The 17284-nt window shown below is 39.6% G+C and overlaps 1 protein-coding gene across 9 annotated transcripts in view; it reads right to left on the bottom strand.

The window, feature by feature from the left end:
* The window catches only part of ARHGAP15 (Rho GTPase activating protein 15), a 464338-nt gene that overhangs the window by 27286 nt on the left and 419768 nt on the right, over positions 1-17284 (bottom strand). For all 9 annotated transcript variants that reach the window (XM_039495675.1, XM_039495671.1, XM_039495670.1 and 6 more), the window contains exon 13: positions 9810-9915. In XM_039495675.1, coding sequence (XP_039351609.1) covers positions 9810-9915 — 106 coding nt within the window. The remainder of the gene's footprint in view (positions 1-9809; positions 9916-17284) is intronic.

The raw sequence follows: 17284 nt of genomic DNA on the forward strand, positions 1-17284 counted from the left end.
TATTAATATAGTAAATAATATAATATAATAATATTAACATAGTAAATAATGCTTTTGAGGGGAAAGTATGAAATTAAGGATCTTTGCCTCTAATATATCATTTGATACTTTTAGCTCTTTTAGGTTAGTGCATATTAGATTAGAGAGGCAGAAAAATCTTGTGGCTACAGCAGCAGACTCTCTGCAATGACTTTGAGCTTGCTGGCTCTGCCACTGACTTACTCTCTGACCCTGGGTAAGTCACTTAAATTCCTTGTGCCTCAGCTTTCCTATCTGTAACATGTTTATAATAATAGCTACTTCCAAGAAGGGTTAGTTAGTTAATGTTCAAAAAGCACTTTGGGATTCCTGGATGGAAGGTGCTGTTTATTCCTCACTTGAGATTACAAATCTCATTTTGTGAATTAGTTGCTGTGGAGATAGTGATTTCACAAATAGAGGGTGGTTACTTCATGTAGGATGAAATTCACCCTTATGTAGAAGGCCAGTGCATCACTGATGGCCTGTTTAATCCCTCAAAATAGGACCTAAATGGGATTTATTGGTTTACGTAGACTTCGGTGGTTCCTAGGCATAGCGCGCCCTCTGCACAGAGGAGAATTTATCTCCTGATGAAAAAACAGGAAGAAAGGGTAGAATGCTGAGCAGTCATAGTTCTGTTTTCATCAAAAAAGAAACAAGAATTTAAAGGGGCAGGAGGACACACACAATGCTGCATCAGTACAATATGCTAACATAGAACGGGTCATATTTAGCAGCCTTTTTACAGAGAAAAATTCCCACTAATTTTAGTGGGAGTTCTGCTGCATTAAAGATAGTAGAAATTGGCCTACAGTTTGTGTGTTATATTTTTATAGACTATGTCAGTGGCATCTAAGATTCAACTACTTTTTTAAGACCATTCCTTGCAAAGCACTTGATGTGACATTAAACTGGCATATGCCATATGATTTCCCTAACCAGCCCTGAGCTGTGTGTTTTTACCTTATATGTTATATGGACAGATATCATGTAAAATTAATGGGAAACTCAAGGTTTTGCCCTTCTGTTGCAAAATGCTTAAAACAGCAAGTGCCCCAAAAACCTGGTATCCCATTTGCACTGTAAAATAGAGCCACACTTGCCCTAATGGGTGCTACTCTCTGGACTTAATAAATGACATTGTGATAATACAGTTTAATTTGCAATGTTAGCTGTTTCCATTTAAAAGCACATGAGGTTTCTTTAATGTGTGTTCTGTGCATAGAATCATAGACTTTAAGGTCAGAAGGGACCATTATGATCACCTAGTCCAACCTCCTGCACAACTCAGGCTACAGAATCTCACCTACCCACTCCTGTATCAAACCTGTGTCTGAGCCATTGAAGTCCTCAAATCATGGTTTAAAGACTTCAAGGTGCAGAGAATGTTCCAGCAAGTGACCCGTGCCCCACGCTGCAGAGGAAGGCGAAAAACCTCCAGGGCCTCTGCCAATCTGCCCTGGAGGAAAATTCCTTCCCGACCCCAAATAGGGCCATCAGCTAAACCCTGAGCATGTGGGCAAGACTCACCAGACAAACACCCAGGAAACAATTCTCTGTAGTAACTCAGATCCCATCCCATCCAACATCCCATCGCAGATCATTGGTCATATTTACTGCTAATAGTCAAAGACCAATCTCATTATACCATCCCCTCCATAAGCTTATCAAGCTTAGTCTTGAAGCCAGATATGTCTTTTGCCCCCACTACTCCCCTTGGAAGGCTGTTCCAGAATTTCACTCCTCTGATGGTTAGAAACCTTCATCTAATTTCAAGTCTAAACTTCCTGATGGCCAGTTTATATCCATTTGTTCTTGTGTCCACATTGGTACTGAGCTTAAATAATTCCTCTCCCTCCCTGGTATTTATTCCTCTGATATATTTGTAGAGAGCAATCATATCTGCCCTCAGCTTTCTTTTGGTTAGGCTAAACAAGCCAAGCTCTTTGAGTCTCCTTTCATAAAACAGGTTTTCCATTCCTCGGATCATCCTGGTAGCCCTTCTCTGTACCAGTTCCAGTTTGAATTCATCCTTCTTATACATGGGAGACCAGAACTGCACACAGTATTCCAGATGAGGTCTCACCAGTGCCTTGTATAATGGTACTAACACCTCCTTATCTCTACTGGTAATACCTCGCCTGATGCATCCCAAGACCGCATTATCTTTTTTCACGGCAATATCATATTGGCGGCTCATAGTCATCCTGTGATCAACCAATACTCTAAGGTTCTCCTCCTCTGTTACTTCCAACTGATGCATCCCCAGCTTATAACAATAATTTTTGTTATTAATCCCTAAATGCATGACCATGCACTTTTCACTATTAAATTTCATCTTATTACTATTACTCCAGTTTACAAGGTCATCCAGATCTTCCTGTAGGATATGCCGGTCCTTCTCTGTATTGGCAATACCTCCCAGCTTTGTGTCATCCGCAAACTTTATTGGCATGTTCCCACTTTTTGTGCTAAGGTCAGTAATAAAAAGATTAAATAAGATTGGTCCCAAAACCGATCCCTGAGGAACTCCACTAGTAACCTCCCTCCAGCCTGACAGTTCACCTTTCAGTACGACTCGTAGTCTCCCCTTTAACCAGTTCCTTATCCATCTTTCAATTTTCATATTGATCCCCATCTTTTCCAATTTAGCTAATAATTCCCCATGTGGAACCGTGTCAAATGCTTTACTGAAATTGAGGTAAATTAGATCCACTGTGTTTCCTTTGTCTAAAAAATCTGTTACCTTCTCAAAGAAGGAGATCAGGTTGGTTTGGCATGATCTACCTTTTGTAAAACCATGTTGTATTTTGTCCCAATTACCGTTGACCTCAATGTCCTTAACTACTTTCTCCTTCAATTTTTTCCCCAAGACTTTGCATACTACAGATGTCAAACTAACAGGCCTCTAGTTGCCTGGATCACGTTTTTCCCCTTTCTTAAAGATAAGAACTATGTTAGCAGTTCTCCAGTCATATGGTACAACCCCTGAGTTTCCAGATTCATTACAAATTCTTGCTAATGAGCATGCGATTTAATGTGCCAGTTCCTTTAATATTCTTGGATGAAGATTATCTGGGCTCCCCGATTTAGTCCCATTAAGCTGTTCGAGTTTGGCTTCTACCTCGGATGTGGCAATATCTACCTTCATATCCTCATTCCCATTTGTCATCCTACCATTATCCCTAAGATCCTCATTAGCCTCATTAAAGACTGAGGCAAAGTGTTTGTTTAGATATTGGGACATGCCTAGATTATCCTTAACCTCCACTCTATCATCAGTGTTTAGCAGTCCCACTTCTTTCTTTGTTTTCTTCTTATTTATATGGCTATAGAATCTTTTACTATTGGTTTTAATTCCCTTTGCAACATCCAACTCTACATGGCTTTTGGCCTTTCTCACTTTATCCCTACATGAGGGATACACCGAGAGAACTCGGTGCAGTTTAGATCTTATGGACATTCTGTGAAGTGTGGGCAGACACTACACATACTGTCCAGTTCAGTTCTGTCAGTACCTCACTGTTCTGTTCTTCTATTACAGCACTAGACTTCTCTTGCACGGCAATGACTGATTGTGCCAAGCGTACGTCACTGGCTACCTCCACACTTGGAGCTAAGGATGTGATTCCCAGCTTGCACAGACATATTTTAGCTGTTGTCAGTAGAGTAGCCATAGTAACATTGGGGGTGGCAGATGGACTAGCTGCCCTGAGTATGTATCAATGGGGTTTGGGCAGGCTTGTACATGGGTGGCTAGCCCGTGCTGCTGCCTATGCTACCACAGGTATACTATTTTAGTGCACTAGCTTGATGAGAACTAGCTCAAGTATGTCTATGTGAGCTGGGAATCATACATTTAGCTCCAAATGTAGACATAGCCACTGTGCTGGCTGCTGGGACAAACGGAATTCGCCAACTGTCCTCTGCCAGTCCCCAGCTGTGCGTTACATAAGAATTCCACAGCTCATACTCCAGCCTACGTGATCTAGGGTCTTGCTTCCCCCTTTGCCCCTACACAGATAGATTGGAGGGTATTAGTAGTTGTAGATTCTTCAGTTACTCCTGTCCTATCCTCCTGTGGCAGCAGCAGACATCCCCCAAAGATTTAAGCTTCGCGGTGTGCAGGGGATGTGCACCTCCAGCACATTAGGTCCACAACTTGAAGGGCTCTCTGTAGCAGTAAAGCTGAGAAAAGGCTTTTCCCCTGAAATTGCATTCCTGACTCAAATCAAACCAGTTTAGTTAAACAACCAAACAAAAATTGACAACAATTTGAGGTAAACACTATTTATGCATATTGAGCAAAGTTCTGCCATCACTCACCTTGTGCAACTCCACTGATTGCAAAGGAGCTGCACGAGGTGAAAGCCAGTACAGAAGCTGGGTCATTGGCTATTGTTTTTCAGAAGAGCTACTGAAAACATCCCAGTACCCAATTCTGCTTTCATATATGTCTGTGTAATCCGCTTACACCAGTGGGGTTACACATGTGTAAATCAGAACAGAATTGTTCCCCGAGTATAGGGAAAGCATTCTAACAATGGTTTCATACATACATTTGTTCAGAGTCCCAGCAAACAATCTCCTTCTTTAGTCCCCACAGACTTTGATTACAGGCTAGCATAGCTATTTAACAAAAGCTTCCCTAGATATGTTAACAAGCTTCCAGCATGGAAGATAGGGCACAAGGGAGATATGTGACTGCTGAGCTACATGCACAAAAGCACATGTGCTCAGTAGATGTGCTGGCTGCACCAACACAGGGTGGAGATTTCCACATCATTCTCAGTTTGGTGAGTTGAAGACCCAGCCTGCACCCAGATATGTATAGGTGTAGTGGTCAGTAAGGGAATTAATTGGAGGAGTACAGTGACCATAGCTGGGGCAGTAATGCAAGGATGTCACCTACAGCATGCTAATGAGTCAGACAAGTAGCCATTTTTGTGGCTTTTGCTGCAAAGTAGAATTAAGGTTGCAGCACTGGGCTGAGATACCAGGAGCTACCAATGGGGTGGCCACTCTTTCTGCACCTTCTTCCTCCCCCTTGGATGATGAAGCCAAAGCAAAATCATGTATGTAATTATACATGATTAGATTCTGCATATAGCTCTGATCAACGACAGCAAGATGGGTCATTATACAGGAAGTGGTTGGTACCTTGTAGTATATTTATACTTTAGTAAGATGTTGCTAGACAATCTCAGTCTAAAGGAGAAATAATTACACCTGTTGTTGACCTAAGTTCTCATTTTAACTGCTTTAGTTCAAAACAAATACAAAATGTCTGTATTTACCACATTAAAACACCCTGTTGTTAATAGAGAGAGCAACGAATATATTTTCATTTACCCTGATCTATTGGGCCTCCCTGGCTCACAGAGTGGAACCTTTCTTGCCCATTGATAAGATGTGGTACAAGACCTTTATGCCACCCCCTCAATTTTAGATGCCATTTGTTTCCAGTATAACCTTCTACCCCAGCTTCTATGTCATGGAGCCAAGACTCATCAAACAGTTCCTTCTTTCCATTCGATGTGCTTATACAAGTCAGCACCACATGCTGACCTTCTTCATATAGATTAAGAATATTCCTTCCATAATGTTTATAGTCCCAAATGGTCCAATTTATCATTCTGTCCTATCCTGCACTGCTGGTGTGCTAGTATACGCCACTGTTATACCTGCTGATTCACTGGGCTTTGCCTCAATGATAATTGGAAATGCATCTATTCATAGTCAGATGAATAAGAACACGTGTATATTTAGATAACAAATCTTCCCTCCTTCCTCCTGCAGAAGGCTATCATCAGGCCATATACTGAGGACATATGCAACTACTAGGTATCATTATTTAATTATTTGTATTTCAGTAGTGCCCAGCTTTGCCAGGTGCTCTATATACACACAGTAAGAGTCTATTCTTGCCCTGAAGAGATTACAGTCAAAAGAGACAAGACAGACAAAGAAAGTATTATCTCCATTTTATAGAGAACCAAGGCACAGAGAGATTCAGTGATGTACCCAAGGTCACACAGAAAGTCCATGGCCAAGCCAGCAACTGAACCCACGACTCATGAGTCTCAGTTCAGTGGATTAACTACAAGATCACCCTTTCAGTCTTAAATAGCCCTTGTGCATATCTGATGTGATTTTCCCTTACAGCCTGGGTAACAGTAGTGTCTTCTTGGTGGGCCCAAGGGTAAAATGTGAAGGGTAAAATATGGCTTTATATGTAGACCTATTCATACCTATCATGACACCACCCACCTGGGCTGCTGGGAATAGAACGCTGGTCCTTTAGGCACAAAACCATAGGCCTCTGTCACTTGAGCTAACATTCTCTTTTAGCAGACAGCATCCCTTATAATTCCCTAATTGACTGTAGTAGGTCATACACCCTTTCTTTAGGCCACACACTAGAGGTCAACTTATATGCACAGGGTACATTACAGGGAGACTGGGGCAACAGTCTTTCCAGAAGGCCAAATTTACTTTTTTAAATCTCTTTATGGATTTGCTTAAACCGTTTCATGCTTCATTAAATGGGGCCATCACACAACTAGATGGATTTCTTTTCTCAATTCAGCATTTATTTGGTAGCCATACACCCATAAAAATGATTTACATATGTTGTATGTAGTGAGCTATAGAGTGCATCAGAAAAGTATAAAGGCACCATTCATTAAAAGATGGGTTTGGTCTGTTCTGTGGGGTCAATCTTATTTATACTGGGTGAACTTCACCCCTGTGCCCAGGGCCTGAATGAGGCCATACAAACACCTTATGTTAAGAGCAGCTCTACTCTGAGAGTAGACGAAGTGAATATGTAAAATGGCACCTTCTTACTGCACTGAGCTGTTCCCAGTTCCTCACTTCCATAAGCTCTACAGAGCCAGCACAGTTAAGAGAGGAGCTGGATTCGATCCTTTGTTGTTTACTCCATTGTAATCTGTTAGACCTATCCAATCCCATTGAAAATAATGCAACTCTGGTGCATCACTGAAGGCATAATTTGGCTTAGAGACAGTGCTTACAATGTGCCTGGTTGAAAGGAGTCACACAACCAGCAAATATAATTTCTACAACTAGAGCTGGGTTGCGGGTGTCATTTCAGCCCTCCCTAGGAGTAAACCCCCTTTGATTGGCTGCTTCCATCAATTCCTCTCTTCCTGGGGTATAAACAGCCAATCAGAGCCACTGTAGGCAGAACTCTCCCTCCTCCTCTGAGGAGCTGAAGCCATTCTCGGGACGGGGCAGGGGGAGAAAGGGGACCAGACCAGAGCCTAGTACCTAATGGTGGCTACATTCCTCAGTTCACAAACAAACTGGAAGGTCATATTGAGTGGGGTCCCATAGGGACCAGTTTGGGGTTTGGTTCTGTTCAATATGTTCATCAACAATTTAGATAATGGCATAGAGAGTACACTTATAAAGTTTGCAGATAATACCAAGCTGGGAGGGGTTGCAAGAGCTTTGGAGGATAGGATTAAAATTCAAAATGATTTGGACAAAATGGAGAAATGATCTGAAGTAAATAGGATGAAATTCAATAAGGACAAATGCACTTAGGTAGGAACAATCAGTTGCAGAAATACATAAATGGGAAATGTCTGCCTAGAAAGGAGTACTGCAGAAAGGGATTTGGGGGTCATAGTACAGTGTTTCTCAAACTGGGGTCGCCGTTTGTGTAGGGAAAGCCCCTGGTGGGCCAGGCCGGTTTGTTTACTTGCCCCGTCTGCAGGTCCAGACGATCACAGCTCCCACTGGCCGCGGTTCACTGCTCCGGGCCAATGGGGGCTGCTGGAAGCGGCGCAGGCTGAGGGACATACTGGCCGCTGCTTCCAGCAGCTCTGATTGGCCTGCAGCAGTGAACCGCAGCCAGTGGGAGCCGCGATCGGCCGGACCTGTGGACGGGGCAGGTAAACAAACCGGCCCGGCCCGCCAGGGGCTTTCCCTACACAAGCGGCGACCCCAGTTTGAGAAACACTGTCATAGTAGATCACAAGCTAAATATCAGTCAACAATGTAACACTGTAGCAAAAAAAGCAAACATCATTCTGGGATGTATTAGCAGAAGTGCTGTAAGCAAGACGAGAAGTAATTCTTCCGCTGTACTCTGTGATGATTAGGCCTCAGCTGGAGTATTGTGTCCAGTTCTGGGCGCCACATTTCAGGAAAGATGTGGACAAATTAGAGAAAGTCCAGAGAAGAGCAACAAACATGATTAAAGGTCTAGAAAATGTGACCTATGAGGGAAGATTGGAAAAAAAATTGGGTTTGTTTAGTCTGGAGAACAGAAGACTGAGAGGGGACATGATAACAGTTTTCAAGAACATAAAAGATTGTTACAAGGAGGAGGGGAAAAATTGTTCTCCTTAACATCTGAGGTTAGGACAAGAAGCAATGGGCATAAACTGCAGCAAGGGCAGTTTAGGTTGGACATTCGGAAAAACTTCGTAACTGTCAGGGTAGTTAAGCACTGGAATAAATTGTCTGGGGAAGTTGTGGAATCTCCATCACTGGAAATTTTTAAGAGCAGGTTAGAAACAAACACCTGTCAGGGATGTTCTAGATACTTAGTCCTGCCATGAGTGCAGGGGACTGGACTAGATGACCTCTCAAGGTCCCTTCCAGTTCTATTATTCCCTCCTCCCTCACCCCTTTTCCTCCTGTGAATATTGGGATGGCTTCTCTGCTTCTCCCCCAGGACGGACCCTGCTCTGTGTGCGTGTGAGTGAGTGAAGAATCCCTGGAACTGTAGGAGAGGCAGAGGTGAAGCAGAACTGATGTGGTGGTTTGGGTCAGAACAGATGTTGGGGCAGAACTGATGGGTGGGGCGGGGGGCTGGAGGACAGGCAGATGTATTCTCTCTCCTTTCTGTAGAAAATGATAGATCCTTTAACTTTCTTCAGACAATTTTAAATACTGCCTTCAGAAACTTCATTAACACTGTTAGTCTTAAAGGTGCCACAGGACTCTCTGTTGCTTTCATTAACACTGATGCCACAAAAGAAAGAAAGAAAACCCAGCTTGATCATTAGATTCCAGGTTGCTTTTGTAACTGGTCACAGTGAATATGGAAATTGCCAAAAGATGATAAACGTGGAACTCAACAATGCTGTTTGTACAAATCTGGATTTTGTGAGCCACGTCCATCACCATAGTATCTGAATAGAACATCTGTGGTATCTCATCAACTTTTCCAGAGGAGACGGGCACTTTAAATCTTTCCTAAGAGCTTGTGTAGGCATTCTGCACTGGACTGAACTTCACTATAAGGTAGAACAACTAATTTTTCTATGTAAACTGCAGGTCTTTTTTATGACTTATGCATACACAAGGGCTATTTATATGAATAGAAACTTGTTGATGACATACCTTACAGTGTGCATAGCTCAAAAATAAAGACAAAGCTGAAGGAGAATTTGCTAACCCATAACTTACAAAACCAACTGCATCTATGTATACTGGATTATTCTGGGTAATGCTATATTGTATAATTCAACATAACCTAGTATACAGTAATCCAAAGCATTTTACCCCATCTGAAGAGAAATACTACTGTTCCATTTGCTAGTAAAAAATAATGAGTATTTAAGTCTAGCTGTACAGATCTTCTTGTGAGTAAGGATAGAATATATGTACATATTTGATAATCATATTCAGTTTTGCAAAAAGAGTATACTCCATTAATACTGTTAGATATTTGAGGTAGGATTTGGGCACCTAGCTCCTTTAGGCCCCTTTAAAAATCCCACTCCTTTAGTACTGTTAGCTTAACTTACTTTTTTAGATGTTCAAAGAGGATTTTCATTGTGTCACGGTTTGGCCTAGGGAGCTTCTGAACAAGACGCCTTATGGACTTAACTTGAGTGTTGCTGTCTGGATTTTCTGATGAGGAAAAATAGAAAAAAGTATAAGATTTGAGTGTCACTTTAGGATATTGTTTGCATACAGTTATGTCAGACATCTTAGCAACTAGAGCTTAAACTAGAGGCCACAGTTAACGTGGTTACAAGTGTAGTTATCTTAGAATGTCTTACCATCTGAGATACTGATGGGGAGCCTGCACAATAGCTTACAAGGGATGGAAAAATCTAATTGTTCAGGAAACATTTTCTCAGCAGAGAACTAACTTTATATTCTATGCATTTATTTTAATAAGCCATTTGGATTCGTACAAATGCAAACATTCCACGGCTGGCCTACCTGCAAATAGTAAGTAGCCTTCTTAGAAAGTGGTGTTTTCTACTCTGGAACTGCATTCCACCAGTGCAGCAGGATCTGCACTGGACACCTCCTTGAACTGAGTAACCATGTAATCTTTACTGTCTTTTTTTTTTTCTGTTCACTCTCCAATGACCAGATTGATTACCATGGTTCCCTTTCTTTACCTCTAATCTCTCTATATCATGCTTTTGATCCACACACCTACAGATATTAATTTAAAATTATGATTAAACTCATGCTTTCTAGCAATCAGCAATTGTCTGCACACAATTCAATTTTTCATCTATCTTCTAGAATTGGTTGTATTGGTACCATCATTTTAACTGTTTTTTGGTAGGAAACAATTACTATTACCAGTATACAATCGGTAACAAAAGAATATGGGAATAAGAATGTTACTGCTGTCTTGGTCGGGATAAGCATTGTAGTTTAGTGTAATTCATGGTTTCAAGGACATACTTTTTGCATATGGCTTATGCTTGTGATATTTGCATTTGTTTGCATGAGATGTTGCTGCTAAAACAAAGACATGTACAAGTGTGGTTTCATTTCATTTCATTTAGGAACAGATTAGATAAGGTGCCAGTAGGCCTGATGTAGAGAAAACATCTTGCAAGCTGCATGTTCTAGATAACCTGAGAATTCTTTTCTGATCTGATCATCTATGGCTTAATTATCATCTATAATTCTGAGTATATTTTAGTATTTAATATTTATATTGGTCTAGCGTCCAGATTCTCCAATCAGAGTTGAGCCCTCTTTGTGTTAGGTGCTGCATAAACACATATGAATACGCAGTTTCTACCCTGAAGATTTTATAATCTAAGAAGCAAATTTATAGCACCACAGATACATCATTTAAACTGAGTTTAGTTGTGCAATCTCTTCCTAGGAAGCTCAATGTATTTTGAGAAAAGACTAGACCCCCGAGTAATCAATGTACAGATTATTTTTTCTTTTCAAAATCTTTCATGTGAATATGGTTTCAGGGAAAGCAGTGAGACTGACAACCCTGGAGAATGAAGTTATCCACAGAACAGACATAGGCATGGATGACAACAGACAGAGGTTTCTATGCACAGCCCTATCACTGTATTTTGACCGTGATATCTAGGGACCCAACTGTATAGTGAAGAAGGTAGCTCAGTCTCAATGCTCAGTCAGTCTCGGCCTCTCTGCTGAGGCTGCCAAAAGTGGTGGTTATTTTTGTCATATGGACACCTTGTCCTGTGAGAACTGAATTGAAGACGCGATCCAAAATTGTATAAAATTATAGCAGTTATACTTTTCAACTGATATCGCTCAACGGTAGTTTCCATTCTATTTTCCAGAAAGTGTTCACTGGACTTGAGCACAGATGCACCCATTTAGCTTAGATCTGAATCTAGCCTAGGATTTTTAAAAACCAGAGTTATGAAAGAAGTTCAACAACACAAATCAAAGCACCCAATGCTTGCTTATTGTTGAGTGCACAATACTTCAGGGGAAATGCAGTACAGTAAGGATTTATTATGGGCATCTATGGAGATATTTTCCCCGTCCCACACTCCCATGTTGATTTGCATAGATATCTACCTGGGCGTCACCCTCCATCCCAGAAGTGGCTGCATTTCAGAGACCAAGGAAGTGATTCTTATATGAATATAATTCATAAAACATTTAGCATTACATAAATGCACAGTGATATTCTAATAATACCCAATCCCTTTAGACAATGGAAAATATGGACAGTTCTTTTTTAAAGGCAGACTCTGCCTCCTTTTTAAAGTGCATAACCAAAGACATGGCCAGTAGAAAATAGGGTGAGAGACAGTTAACCAATTGATAAAGCACAGAAATCCTAGAAGAAATGGTGCATAACATTATTTTATGAATCAGCCTATTGGTTAATTGTTAGCCTATTGTAAAAGAGGGAAAATAGGCAACATGTGGTAACTTTAGTCAGCATTTCTGAACAGGGAATGATAAACACCTCTGCCTGGCTCTGGCATTTATCAGTACTGAGATATTATTACCACATAGAGTCACAGCATGGTTACTGTTATCATCGAAAAAAAAGAGCCAGCTAATCTTAATGGTTTGTAAAGCCGTTACCTGCACTGGTCTGACATTTATCATGATCATTTTACCACATGGGTCCTACATAGCAAAGGTATTTTATCTGGAAGGGACATCACTATGAATTATTATTTGCAGCTAGGTAGAAAATTGTATGTTGCAGATACCTTTTCTCATTATAAATCACAGTCACATTTCACCATTTCCCACACAGAGCTGCTGAGCCCAGGCTTTTTGCCACAATGCTTACTCGCTCTACCTTTTATAGTTCCCTGAAAATATTGGGCACTTTTTCATTAAAATGCTTGATGTTGTTTTTTTTAAATGCTACATAGGCTTGATTTTTTTGGTATGCGTTAAAGAAAATTTTCTCCCACTTTATAAACTGAACTTGATAAACTGTCAACTTTTTAAAAAACCTTGTTCCTGCTTCTATCTTAGTGGCCAGACTTGTCTCTGCTCTTGACCTTGTCGATGCAATACTTAACAGTAGATCGGATGTAAGTCCTTATGCTTGATTTTGAAATACCTATGCATTTTCTTCTCTGCCTGAAATCCTTGCATTCCACTTTAAAGCCACTGAAGATTTTCTCCCTTTATTTTCCTAATTTGAAGATTTTTTTTTCATGGGTGCCTCTTTATCAAACTAAAAAGAAGCGGGAGGGAAATCCTACAGGAAGATTTGTGTAAATAGTCATCCAAGAGGTATCACCAAACTATCCGTTGCCTAATGAAGCCCATTAATTTACAGTACAAAGAAAGAGAAGACATTTTCTAGATCTGACACTTGTTTTTTGAAACGCTAAGGCTAAGTCCAGAAGATGAAATAGACTAATTTTTTAAAGTTAAAGTAGCACAAAGGTACAATTTGTAATCACAAAAATCAACAAAAATCCTTGTTAGAAGATTATCAGTAACTTCTGGAAAGTTCTGTTTTTTTTCTCTAAACTGTTTCAATAGGGATAAAAACCACAAAAAACAACACACATAATAAAGAGGAAAAACATTTAGCCGTCACCCACCTTTTTTTTGCATTTTAGGAGAAATATGGAAAGAGAACGTAACAATTTTAGCAAATTAAGATAGTTTCATGTGAATTGCAGAAGGTATTTTTATTTTGCTAGTATATATATTTATAAATTGGGTTACTGTATCTAAAAATAAGGTTCTCTTTAAGAAAGCAAGATTGTGGAGATGCTCTTGTTTATATTTGAACGAAGAATGCATTAAACAAGCTACAAAGTATTTAATATTATATAGGCTCTTTTGCAAATGAGCTTTGGATAAACATTTGAACATGGAAGAAAACATGATGTGCCTGTAACATTAACAGTGGCTGGGTGAAAATGAACAAAGAAAGTAACCTTTAGCTTTTATGTCCATAAAGAATACTTAAACAAATCCCATTGAATCTTTCTTTTAATCATTAATTTTAAATGGACATAGCTATTTACAACAAACCACTTTGTTTTAGAACAGGAAGTCCAAGGTTTATCTCCAATAACTCACATTTTCTAGGAAGGGATGTATGTCTCTAACCTGACATGCATTCATTATTTTGTAAGGTACTGGAATCTGACCTTTGACCTTCCTCAGACCTGCTGCATTATTCATGCCTGACTTACTTTGTGTAGTTTTACTACAGTACCCATTTCCCTTTACCAGCAGCTTCAGTTACTTGTTCATGTTTAACGTTAAACTGGCATTTATGGCTCACATTAATGCTTTATTTTATTTCAAGCCATCATCTCTTCTTTTTGTCCTGTTGAACCTTACTGTGCTGTGTTGCAGGGGAAAAGGTGCTATATGATTCTGCATAAAATATTGAACTATTGAGCTGTCACCGCTAAGATTTTTTTAAAAGCGTGTTTCCCTCCTAGCTTTTTATACTGCACTTCTCACCTTTTTTTTGATAAACTTTATGCTGTGTTCAAAATGTCACACACTATTGCTACAGCAAATTTTGTAACCCGAGACTACTTCCAAAAATTCACAATTGATTCAACTGCCAGGTTTTGTTTTTGTTTTTTGTTTAATGAGAACTGAGTGGGTTAGGTGGATTTTTGAGTGCTAATGAAATTGTGAGACTTATGGTGCTGGCTACCGCCAGCCATAGTGTGGGCAGACGCTCTGCAAGCTTCCCCACTGTGTTGCTGTGCAAGCATCCCTGCTGTTATGTTTGCTATAGTTTTAATGTCTGTGAAAAATTCCTGATGAAACTAAATTATGTTATGCTCTCTTGTTTATGTAAATAAAACACCCGATTTGGCCAGTTTGTCCTGCCCTTGCCCATTTTAGAAGCTCTCCCATAGTGCAAGTGCTTAACTTAACCCCAGATCCTATATTAACTACCTCTGTATTATCAGGTCACGAGAATGTACTTAAAACAGAATGCACATTGGGCTTGATTTTTCAGTGGTGCTGAGTGCCCACTTCCTCAGTTGCAATCAGTAGATTTCAGTATTCAGAACAAAGACCGTTTTGGTTAAAAAAATATGAAGTTAGTTTTTTTTTTTAAATCTGATTCCTCATATAATTTGAAAAACATGGATATTTCATCTTGTGTAACATTAACATCCCAATCTTAATCTCTGCTATAGGCAGTGCAAACCTTATTGCATATACACATTGTAAAATACTACTACATTTAAAAAAAATCCATAAGAAATGTGCAAACTAACTAATGTTTGCTATAAGGAGAATAAATCAATTCAGATCACAAATTGGTTACTTTTTATTCATGCCTCAGAAATAGATGTTGCAAAAAATGAACATTACAAGAAACCTTTTTATATATCCAATTGATGAATTCACCAAATGTGATACAGAGTGGAGTTTTCAATGAATATTCATACAACTCTTGCAATCCATTAGCAAGACTTAAGACAATGAGTTTGCAACTCAATCCCATTTAACAAAAATATATGTGGAATTAATGGGAAAAACAGCACTTACAAAACTTAAACTTTAATGTATCAAACTCCAGGTGCCAGAGTTTGAGGGAAATAACCAATAATAGTCATTTTTTACATATTTGATGGGACTGATTATGCAATGTGCAACTCTAAATGGCTTATAGCACATTGTAGCATGGTTCCATCCCATTGGCTACAGTAGGGTGCAGGCAGATGGATGACAGTGACAAGGAGAGAAGTGCTTTTGCTTAGCCGTGCGTTAAGATGCCATCCAGAAGCTCTGTGCACTGCAGACACTTCATTAGGATGCCAGGATAATGGTAAACTACCACTCAGAGTGACACCCCATTTCCTGCTTACTGAGCTCTCCAACCTCGGCAGATGTCAACAATCTCACAGTGCTACAGACCAGACCTAACTTTCCAGTCACTTTGACTCCAATTTTTTTCCCTTAACAGTGCCATACATTACATGCAATATGTAACAGCAAATACTAAACGGAAGACAAAATTTGCTGCTCTAATTATAACAAAGCAGCATCTGACTTAGGTACTGTATGTCCAGAGTATATACAATCAGCTGGGCATTATAAAAGATGGATGCTCTTTGTTAGTCAGTTTTAAGGGTTAATTAGACTTAGACTTTAATAACTAATAGTTAAAGTCTGATCCCAGTAGAGATGATTGTGCTTCATGACTAGCTTCCATTTAAATGTGAAAAAAAATTGCTGAGCTCTTTTCTGATAGATTTCATATTCAGTTTCAGCCTTGTGCATGGTTTTCTGTACAGAAAGAGCAGACTTGAGCATCTGGATGGTGTGATATTTTCTCTGCAAATGCACAATTCGAGGCCGTCACATACCTCCCTAACAGCAGTTATAGCCAACAGAGATTCTGCGCTACAATACTTAACCTATACTTCTTTCCAGAGAAGCAAAAATAACTACTTATCCTTTTAAAAATGATCTTCAAAATTAAAAACATTGTTTAAAAGACCCCAAATCATAATGTATTTTTTCCTGGTCCAAATTTTATTTTTCAACCCTCTGTGTATCCATAAACAGACTCTCTCATGAAAGAATTATTGAGGTTTTTGAAATCAGAAATCCCTATTTACTTTACAAATGTTGCATTTAGAATATTTCTTTGACGGCCAGGTTGATATTTTAGCAGGAGTGCTCTGGACTGCCACAAAGATAACTGAGCATCTTATTCTCTTTGGAAGGGGAAGGAGCATGACAAGGCAGCACAGTTAGCCACAGGGAGCTTTCTGTTTGCTCAGAAGAGCCACCCCTCCCCAAGCCTGTGTTAAGGAATGACTTTGATTGGCATTCCAGTCTTCCCAGAGTTGTGTGGCGTGGTACAAATGTGAATAATGGAAGTGGGTTAAAGAAGAAGAAAAAATAGTAACGATTCTGAGGACTCTATTTGGGATGAGATGAGACAGGTTCCCCAACCCTCCCCCTCCACTCCCCCGTTCTCCTTGCCTAGAAATCAAGATGCTTACTAGGAATCTTTACAAAACAGCTGGAAACATGGGGCCAAATCTTGAAGTCTTTCCTAATATATTATCCATTCTTACTTGGGCAAAACTCCCATTGAAGCAAGTAGAAATGAAGACTCTTCACTTGCTGATCTTAACAGGATATTACCACTGCCTTCTGTGGGAACAGGACCGGGTCTTAAGGGAGGACCTTAGGATTGGATCCATACATGATAAAAGCATTTTTTTTTATTTGATTAAAATGTAAAGTTGTGATTATTTTAAAAAATCTGTTTAAAATGCATGGAAAATATTTTTTCAAATACTTATTACCATAACATTTTGCTCCACTATAACTTTTGGTCTGATGTCTCCTAGTTCTGCAGGAGGTTAAGAAGGGTGATTCCTCCTATGTGCTAATACTGGCCATATTTGAGGGTTAGAAGTTTCGAGATTTTTAGGAACAAAAGAAATATGCACATTTTATTCTTTTTCCCCATCTAAATTATTTTTTAAAAATCCAACAACAGTAAACAGTATCTCCCCAAAGGAGATTTAGATTTGAAGACTGTTCA

Source organism: Mauremys reevesii, linkage group 11 (genome assembly GCF_016161935.1).
Source record: "Mauremys reevesii isolate NIE-2019 linkage group 11, ASM1616193v1, whole genome shotgun sequence".
Classification (NCBI taxonomy): domain Eukaryota; kingdom Metazoa; phylum Chordata; order Testudines; family Geoemydidae; genus Mauremys; species Mauremys reevesii.